This window comes from Hipposideros armiger, unplaced genomic scaffold, assembly GCF_001890085.2.
Source record: "Hipposideros armiger isolate ML-2016 unplaced genomic scaffold, ASM189008v1 scaffold_94, whole genome shotgun sequence".
Lineage (NCBI taxonomy): Eukaryota > Metazoa > Chordata > Mammalia > Chiroptera > Hipposideridae > Hipposideros > Hipposideros armiger.
The window spans coordinates 236,318-245,534 of record NW_017731444.1 but is presented as its reverse complement, the minus strand read 5'-3'; the positions used below and the strand labels follow the sequence as shown (position 1 = coordinate 245,534).

Here is a 9,217-nt window from a genome sequence, read left to right as displayed (position 1 = left end):
AAGAGAGTGAAAAGAGAGAAATACCAGGGCTGAGGGCCAAGCCTCCTCCAGTTTTTATTGCTGGTGAATTAGAAATTTGCCTTTCCCTTCCTATCTGAGAGGGCCCAGAGAGGAGGAAGTCACATTGGCTGCCCCAACTCCCCACTGATGGCCATGCCAGGCCTACCCTGGGAAACGCTGGGCTACCTCAGGGCTCTGGGAACCCAAGGGTCAGTGTTCCTCTCAGGTTAGCCTTTTTCTTCAAGGGCAATCACAACCACCACCACACCACCCTCAAAAAAACAAGGGCCTCAGGCTCAGGCTTTGGGCCCAGTGGAGCTTGGGCACCAAAGCTTTGAGCAGTGCACCAAAGATCAAGCAGAATTTTCTACTGGAAGGAAAGGTGAAGTTTGGGGGAAGAGGTGGCCTGGAACAATGATGTTCTGAGCATAAAAGCAGGAGGCTGGGGGAATGGAATAGGGAAGACACAGGAAGACGTCACAGACACTCATGACCTCAGGAATTGGGTGAGGGGAGTGCCTGAGAGGCAGGTAGCACTTAATAGCTGTAGTTAGAGCTGGGAAGTGGCCCTGGGTGTGGGGTCAGCCAAGCATGTGGGACTGTTGCCCTTGGAGCCTGGCCAGAAGGGAGCTAGGTAGAGCTAAGAAGCCTCTAGGTGACCCTTCCCAGGAACAGAACAGATCTTTCCTGGGCATTGAGCTTCCAGCCCCAGCCCTTCCCTCCCCCAACACACACATATGGACACACATCCAGGACCAAGTCGGGCTCTGAGGCCTGAGCCCAAGAGACCTTGGGGGGAGGGGCTGGGCAGGTAGCCCTCTCAACCACAGGCAGGCCATCTGCTCCCACTTGTCCTGCCAATCTGCCCAGGGAGGGAGAATACTGCAGGAAGGAGAGAGGCCAGGAGCCTAAGGTCTGTCAGGTTCAACAAACCCCATGCAGGCCCCTTCAGGGTACATGGCCTAGGAACCAGCACAGAGAGCATCACTGCACGCACAGTGGCTAACAGTAGCAACCCAGACCCATCGAGGGGTTGGGGCACCTCATGGTGCTGTAGGCCTGCCACCTCCATCTCCAACAAGGGCATGCCAGCGAAAGGAGGCTGGGTCCCTCATCCCCACTCACTCTGCCCTGTTCCCTCCTTGGGAGGAGGGTCCGAGTGGGCTGCCCAAAGGGGCAGTGGTAGAGCTGGGAGGGCACTCAGTGTGGGGAGGGGAGGGATCTGGTCAAGGCTGCTTTGAGAACCTCTTTGGTCTGGGGATACTAGGAAATGTGACGAGAGATGGTGGGAAGGGATACTGGGGATTCTGGCCTTTGACAGGACATTCGTCAAAAGGCCGCATGCCCAGGTCAGGGATCAGATTTCTGTGGACTCAATACGCTCAAGGCGGGATGGGGTCCAGGCTTTCTTCTCCTCGCTATGTTGGGGGGTGGGTGTGCTGGCACCCCCCGCAGCCCCGCGCTCCCGCAGCCTCCGCTCCAGCTGCTGGTTGCGCTGGTACATCTCCACATAGCTCAGCTGCAGCTGCTTCTGGTACTCGATGACCTTCTCCTTCTCCTCCAGCCACACGCGGCGCTCCTCAGCAAAGCTGGCCCCCTGGCGCTCCCGGGCTCGCCGCTCCGCTGCTAGCTCGGCCTGCAGACGCCCCACCTCCCGCCGCAGGGCCCGCGTCCCGCTCTCCCCTGCAGCATCCACCTCCCCGTCCAAGGAGACCAAGGAGGCGGCAGCGGCCACCCCGGCCTGCCGGCGCATCTTGGCCTCATCACTCTCGCAGGTGGCTAGCGCATCCTGCGGCTCCGCCGGGTCCACCGGGGTCAGCGCCGGCTTGAGGCAGGCGGTAGGCAGCTCGCCCTCGGCCAGCTCCAGGCTGGCCTGTTTGCTGCTGAAGGAGTCCCTCAGGCTGAGCAGCTGTTCTTCCTTCTCCCGCAGAGAGGCCCGGCCCTCCCGCAGCTGGGAGCGCAGCCCCACAATCTCACTCAGCTTCTGGGACACATCGGCCTGAGAGTCCTTCAGCTGCTGCTTCAGGAGGGAAATCTCCCCGGCCTTCTGGCACACCTGGGCAGGGTTGGGTGGGAGAAGCTAGGGTGAAGGCAGAGATCTTCTCACCCCACCCCAGCCCCCATATCCAGCCCCAGAGGTACCAAGATTCTCCAGGGCTCCCCAAGGCATCGGACTGGGAAGAAGCGACACATGGGGGCCCCCTCCTCCGACTCAGGACAGATATGCCAATCTCACCCAAACCAGAGACATCTCTGGTCCTCACAGACACTCCTAATGAATGCGTTGCCCCCTTCCCCATTCCTTTCACTTTCTTGGTGCTACTGCTCAGGGTTTCTCCAGAGGGATAGAAGGGAGGGGATGCAGAAGAAGGCCCAAGTCCCCAACCCGCACCTCCCACTTCGTTTCCTCCATCCGGGGCAGGAAGTCCGCCTGCTCCTTCTGGCAGGCGGCCACCTTGTCCTCAAGCTCTTCCCGCTGCCGCATCAGCCGGGCTGCCTCCTCCTGCAGCTGCTTCTTGTCCTGCTGCAGCCGCAGCACCTGCAGCTGCAGGCCCTGCTGAGCACGCTGGGCGCGGCGGGCCACCTGCTGCAGCTTCCCGCTGCAACCCTGCCGAAGCTCAGCCAGCTCGCGCTCCCACGCCTTCTGCCGCTCCTCCAGCACCTGGGCCACCGCCGCCTCGCTCTGCTCCAGGCTCCGCCGCAGAGCTGCCACCTCCTGCTCCTTCTCCCATAGCCGCTCCTCTAGCTCCTGGATCAGAGCACTGGGCGAGGGTGGTGAGCAGGCCGCAAACGGCAGGCCTCCACCTCCGCCCTCTCCCGGTCCCAGGTGGCCAGACCGCCCCATGGATGAGGACGACCCGCTCTTGCTGGAGGCCCGCCCACTGTCGGAAGTCGTCAGGTCTTGGTAGCCCGACCCACCACCACCGCTGCTGCCGCCGCTGCCACTACCACTACCATAGCTGGCAGTGCCAATGCGGTTGATGTGGCTGGTGGAGGCACTGAGAGGTGCCAGGTGCTGGCTATAGCTGGAGCTGTAGGTAGGCAGGCTTGTGAGTGAGTTTCGGCCTGAGTCTGAGAGGCCGCCCCCGCCCCCGCCCGCTGGGGTCATGGTCCGAGACTTGTCCAGTCCACCCTTGAGGCCGCCAGAGCCCTGTCGTCCCTCAGGGGTCCCGTTGGTTTGTGGGGGACACAAGTTCTGCATGGAATGGAAGTTCTTGGGTACAACAGGCTTGAAGGCTGAAGGCCGAACTAGCGGCTCTGAGCACTGCATAGAAGCAAGGAAGGGGGAGTGGGCATCAGGATGGGGCCTTAGCCTTGGCCGAGCCTCTTCCCTGTGGCCAAGACTTGCTCAGCCCCACCTACCACCCTCACTGATGTCCATCCCAGGAGTTGCTCAGGGCTGGGTCTCTACCTCATGGCCCCCACAAACCGTGTCTTTGACCTGGTCCCACCAACTGGACTTGGCCTCCAAGTCCCCACCCCACAGCTCCCCAGCCTAGCCTCCATCTGGTGCCTACAACCCAAACTCTAAGAAGGCCCACTTCACTCTCCTCTCTGGGCTGCCCCCCACTCCCAAAAAAAGGCCCTGGGGACTGACCTGGTCTAGCTTGCCAGAGGTGGCCAGGAGCTTAGGTGGGTGGCTGGGCTCACGATACTGTGGTGGGGCCTTGTCACTGCCACCACCGCTGCTGCTGCTGCTGCTGCCACCACTGCTGCCCACTACATTGCCGCAGACATCTGTGTGGTCACTGCCCCGCAGCTCACCATTGAGGTAGAGGGAGTTGGTGAGAGCCTTGTCCTCTGAGGGGTAGCGGCTGGGCCTCTCCCTGCTGGCCCCACTGCCACTGCTGCGAGGGCCGGGGAAACTGCCCTGGCCTCCCCCACCCCCTGTGCGGGTGCCCACACTCTTCATGGCAAACTCCTGGGCATGGGCAACCCCACTGCCCACACTGCCCATGGCCAGGCGAGGGTCTGGGGGTCCAAGCTCAGAGGGCCGCGGGGCAAAGGCCAGGAGGGGATCCCGCCCTGGGTCAGCACGCACGGGTAATGTCTCCAGCTTCGCCATGACTAAGTCAGGGAGGCACTGTGGGCATAGGTGGGAAGGCAAGATAGGTCAGCCCCACCCTTACACCACCACCTACACCCTGTTCCTCAGTGTCCCCTTCCCGACAATGGGTACAAGAGTTCCCAGACACCCAAGAAATGGGGTTGGGGTAAGAGAGAGAGCTTGGTAACGGGGCTGCCTATTGCCCACCTGATAAAGCCCACGCCCAGGACACCATGCGCCTACCCTCCCAGCTTTGCTCAGCTCGGTATCCCACTCCTCAACCCCACCTCCTCCTCCATGAGCCTCCCACACTCAGTGGCCCCCTCAATTATTCCCTGGAATTGAGGGTTCTTTACCCAGAATTTAGGGTTCTTTATCCTGGGTCTGGGCCCCTACATCCCAACCTCATGGGCAGGGAGATGGGGCTGGACAGGGACAGCAGTACCTAAATCCAAGAGGGAAACTCAGAAATTAAAGGAGGGAGAGAAACCCACCCCTATCCAAAAATTGTGGGTGGGATTCTTCCGGCACCCTAACAGGGTGTTGCATTCAAGGGCAGAAGTGGAGGCTCACTACCAGCGCAGGCTCCTCTCCTTGATTTTCCAGGGAGTGGGGGGGGGCCGAGGGGTCCTCAAGCCTGGGATCCTCCGAGGCCCGGTCTGCAGGGGCCATGAACCACACTCTTGCAGTCAGAGCTGGGCCCGAACCAGCTGCGCGACTTCGGACTGGCCGACTGAGCCATCCCGGACGGCAGTTTTCTCCTCTGTGAAATGAAGGAATGAAGGACGTACCTCGCAGAGTTGCCGCATGCCAGGTGCCCGCAGGCGGACGGGCGCGGGAGGGGAGCGGGGTAAGGAACTGCCATTGCCTTTCGCCTCTGAGCCACCACTGGCACGCCCCGGCCTCCGCGGCCAGCCGGGTACCGCGACTGCAGCACGTATCCAGGGAGCCCTCCCGGAGATCTTCCCAAGTTGGCCGCACGGGGGCCTGGCACGGAGGGCCCTTCCCCGCGTCCAGTACCTTGGTAGAGGCCCCCGAGAAGGCTGAGGCCGGGGCGGAGGACGTAATGCCACCAGCTGCCGTAGCCTGCGGAGCTTCCCCCGGCGCCTGCCTTTCCCACAGGTGGGCGGGGAGGGGAGGGGCCTTCGCACCCAGAGGTGCCCAGGAGGATTCCGCGCCTCGGAACCTCGCTACAAATTCACTGCCTCCGGGAAGAGTTCCTGGATTACTCCCCTTCTCCGCTCCCTATGGACTTCGACCCTGCTCAGTGCACCGTGAAGTCCTCTGCGCCCCTCTGTGGGCTTGCGCCCCTCCCCACCCCCAAGTCCAGCCCACAAGAACAGGGCCAGCAGGGCAAGCAGGGCCAGCAAGGCCTCGGGTTACCCGTGCTCAGGGAGGCCCCACTTCCTGGTTCCTTTGTCTCAAGTCCACACCTGAGAACACCTGCCCCAGAGATCCGCATAATCCAGCCAGGCAGGGGCAGCAGGCAGTGCCTGCCACGGGTGTAGACGCTCAAATATGTGTGCTAGAGATGGCAGGGGCACCCTTCAGGTCCTTTCCCCCTACTCTCATCAGAAACCAAGCAGGGAGCCCTCCTTTACCAAGGTGAAGGGATCCAGGTGACATACCCCAGCCCCTTGAGCACTCCTCATTCTGTCTTCTACCCAGGTGCCACTTCTAATGTTGTATCTGTGCTATTAGGCCCCAGAGCAGGGGAGCCTGACAAAATTCTTGCCCTTCAGGAGTCTTCTGGCCACCACACCTGGAATTACAGCCTTAGGTGGTTGGAAAGTTCATCACCAAGCAGTCCACACTGCCTTTGTGAAATTCCACTCTCTTAGCGTCTGCCCTCTAGGTGTGGAGAACAGCACTTTACCACCTTCCTCCCTTCAGCCAATCTGTCCCCCAGGGAGTAATTTAAATGCAGGATCAGCAAGTGCAGACTCAGAGAGCCTCCTTACTTTGGTGCCCTAGGTGCCTCTCATGTCTCACCCTAGTCCCTGTTCTGCCTCCACTACCAATATAATCCAACCCTGCTACCCCTCAGCTCAGAAATCCCCATCCTACCCTAATCATGATCCCCTTCTCTCACCATTCCTGGTGCAGTATAGGGAGCAGCCAAGGACTGGGAAGATGGAGGCTGAGTAACCTGAGACTTGGAACCAGTGGGAAGGCTTGGGCAGGGTTTGGGAGGAAGAGCTGATTAAACTTCATACAGATGGGCTTCAGGGGATGGAGGCAAGGGAGGATCTGGGCTGGGGCAACATGGTGGGTGTGACATGATGGGGGAGAATGTTTGGGGGAAATAGGTGCTTTGGGGAACACCAGAGAAAGATCTCTCTCAGGTGCTGGATAGAGAGTACTGGATAGAGAGACTGAGATCATCAGCATTCATGGGTAGTGTGGGTGGGGCCCAGCATGGAGCTAGGGTGCAGAGCCCCAAAAGCCCGGGAGGCAGTGTGGGAGCAGGAAGAAGGCCAGAAGGCAGGCCCTGCAGACCAAGATGAGGAGGCTTCAAGAATGTGGGGACAGCTCTGGTGTTAAAAAGGGGCCAGGTAAAAGTGGCATTGGAGAGTGTGCCCTGGACTTGGCAGGTGGAAATATTATTGGTGTCTATGAGAGAATGGTTTCAGAAAGATGGTGCAAGGCAAAGCCAGACTACAGGAGTACAGGAGTCTGCAGGGAAAGATGGGAGGTTCCCTGCTAAAAGAAGACCAGAGGAGACAGTCATTTAAATGGTTTGGGATTCAAGGGCTTTTTTCTAATTTTAAAATTAAACATGGTAGAAACCTGTGTGTATTGATATGCCGAAGGAAGGTGCCAATAGTGAGATCAGATATCTAGGCAAGGGGGCTAAGCCAGAGGTCTGCATGTGGGCAGGAGCAAACCTCAAAAGTGATCGTGTTGATCATGAGAGTGACGGGATAATAATGTTTGAGAAGGTGCTTTGTAAACTCTAAGTACAGTACAAACATGCAGTACTACCTTCTCTGAGATCCAGGAAAGAAGAATCTGACCGTAGTTTGGGGCTGGTCATATGCCATTCTACCCCACTGTTTCCCTGGAATGTGGGTGGTCCCCAGCCAGGTTCAGATACCCAGAGTCTGGATGGAAATGAGGTCCTAGGACTGCTCCTGAGCCTCTTATACCCATGCTCTACCTGGGGAATCCTTGACTGCCAACCCATAGCAGGCCTTGTTCCCCAAAGAGTTTCTTGCCATAATTCTAATCTGTCGTGGTCAACCCATGTTCCCTGCCTCTTGCCTCTTCCAAGCTTGTTTCCTCAAAACTCCAGCATGGAGCTGGCAGGACAAGGAGGGTCATATGTTTTCTTGATAAGTAGAAACTGAGCCCAGGGAAGGGTGTGAACTTTGTTTATGGGTCCAGGTCCAGAACTGGACCGGGTAGCTGAGTGTGGTCTGCAAAGGTGGCGTCATGGCATCAGCTCAACAATCTGGGATGACAGCCTGTTGCCCATCTCTGCCTCTATCTCTGTCCCATCCATCCTCAGTGCCTGGGACATTACACACATTATTAGTAGTCACAAAGGGGCCAAATGGACTCTACCTGTAGTTACATGGGCAGGTCCCTCCAACCTACAGTGACTACCCAGCCCCCTACATGTGTCCCTTCACTGGTGTCCTCAGGTCTCAGAGGTCCCAAGCTCAGCCCATTCACCCCCTAAGGATCTCAGCAGCACCTCCTGCCAGCACCCTTGCTGGGGGCTCCTCACTGGCCTTTCTTCCTGCACCCCCTCCCCTGTGCAGCTGCCAGGGGACTTCTTCTAAAGGGCAAAGCCAATCTTGTCCCTGCTCTTGGGCAGCCAAGTTCTTCCATGAGTGGCGCCAAGGCCAGTAGACTAGACAAGAGTTCTGGAGGCATCAGCTCCAAGTGTAAATTCCAGATCACTGATTAGAGGTGGAATTGCATGCACGTTATTTCACTTCAGGTTCTCACACCTACCTTACAGGAATCTTGAGAATTAAATATATTATAGATAAAATGCCTGGCATTCCTCTCAGCCCCCAGGACCAGAACAGAGTTTGCAGCAGAGCCCCCAAGGCCTCTCTTGCTGCCCAACACATTTTCCCTGAGCTTAACCCCTCTCCACTCCACACACAATCTCTTCCCAGATGTGTGTGTCCATCCTGCATCCTTCAAGGCCCAATTCAAATGTCACCTCCCAGGACAGCATCCCTGATTTTTCATAGTGGGGAGGGATCTTGGAGCACTTGGCTTAGGCTACTCCAAGGAGATTTCCCTCTGAGGCTTCCCTGGGGCTGGCCTGTGGGTGCCCCAGGGGGCACAGATGGCAAAGTCCTGGGGTCTCTGGACCCTGGCACTGAGGAGATGCAGAGAGAATACGTTTGGGAATGCTAGTTACAAGCAATGCAAAGAGGCAATGAATCCGGACAGGAAAATCGGGAAGGGCTTCTGGGAAGAACTAAGAGAGAAGAGATCGGGGGCACTGTAGGTCCTTTGGGGATGTAGAGGTCTCCAGAACTTCTTGGTTGGGATGTATGAAGGGAGATCCATCTTCCCTTGGCGATAGCGGGGAAGGGACGCATCCGCTAATCCTGGCTCTGATGAAGCCGGTGTTTCAGGACTGAGGGGGCTGACAGCGCCCCCCCTCCCCAGCACACACACACGCGCGCACACACGAGTCTCCGCGCGGGGGGGCGGGGGTGTTTGCCATTCACCAGCAGCCCACGGGCCCCGCAACGCCGCAGATAGAGACCCCTGCCACAGGCCATCCCAAGAAGGTGCCCAGGGGTCTTTGCAGTGGGGGAAATCCCGCCCGCACCTCTCGGTGCTCCCAACCAACGCGTGTGGCCCCGGGGGGCGGGGCGCAGAGGGAAGAGGTGACATAATCCGGGCCGCACCCCCTCCGGCCGCTACCTCCTCCCAGGCCCTGCGAAGCATCCATGACATCATCGGCCTCATCTCCACTGCCCTCCTCCCCGGGACCCCAGCAGCGGGACGCGCCCCCTCCTCAGCTCCCGGTCTGGCCCGACGAGCCTCGCGGTGCAGCGGGCACAGCGACAGGCCGGAGCCGACAGGGGCGCCGCGGTGGGCCTGCCTCACTTACTCGCTGCCTCAGGGTCCGGAGCGGGGTCTTCGGCGCCGACGCCACCGGCCGGGCTCGCTGGCGCAGCCCGAAGCCCGCCC

At 59.2% G+C, this 9,217-nt stretch overlaps 1 protein-coding gene across 6 annotated transcripts; it reads right to left on the bottom strand.

The window, feature by feature from the left end:
- Positions 1-6: 6 nt before the first annotated feature.
- LZTS3 (leucine zipper tumor suppressor family member 3) lies at positions 7-9,217 on the bottom strand. 6 transcript variants are annotated; one of them, XM_019645829.1, is made up of 5 exons: positions 9,138-9,217; positions 4,622-4,811; positions 3,599-3,760; positions 2,393-3,265; positions 7-2,056 (listed from the first exon to the last, which is right to left on the bottom strand). In XM_019645829.1, the coding sequence occupies exons 2-5, from the start codon at positions 4,718-4,720 to the stop codon at positions 1,358-1,360; spliced, it is 1,833 nt and encodes a 610-aa protein (XP_019501374.1). In that variant the 5' UTR covers positions 4,721-4,811; positions 9,138-9,217; the 3' UTR covers positions 7-1,357. The 6 variants fall into 6 exon arrangements, with proteins under 6 accessions (XP_019501374.1, XP_019501370.1, XP_019501376.1 ...); XM_019645825.1 differs by having other exon boundaries at positions 3,599-4,084; positions 4,625-4,811; XM_019645831.1 differs by having other exon boundaries at positions 4,625-4,811.

Excerpts from the sequence above, each read along its gene's own strand:
- LZTS3 (XM_019645825.1), bottom strand. The coding sequence starts at position 4,720 with ATGGCCCCTGCAGACCGGGCCTCGGAGGATCCCAGGCTTGAGGACCCC. Across the intron at positions 3,266-3,598 it reads CCTCTGGCAAGCTAGACCAG|TGCTCAGAGCCGCTAGTTCG; the intron begins GTCAGTCCCCAG and ends GCTTCTATGCAG. Across the intron at positions 2,057-2,392 it reads TGGAGGAAACGAAGTGGGAG|GTGTGCCAGAAGGCCGGGGA; the intron begins GTGCGGGTTGGG and ends AACCCTGCCCAG.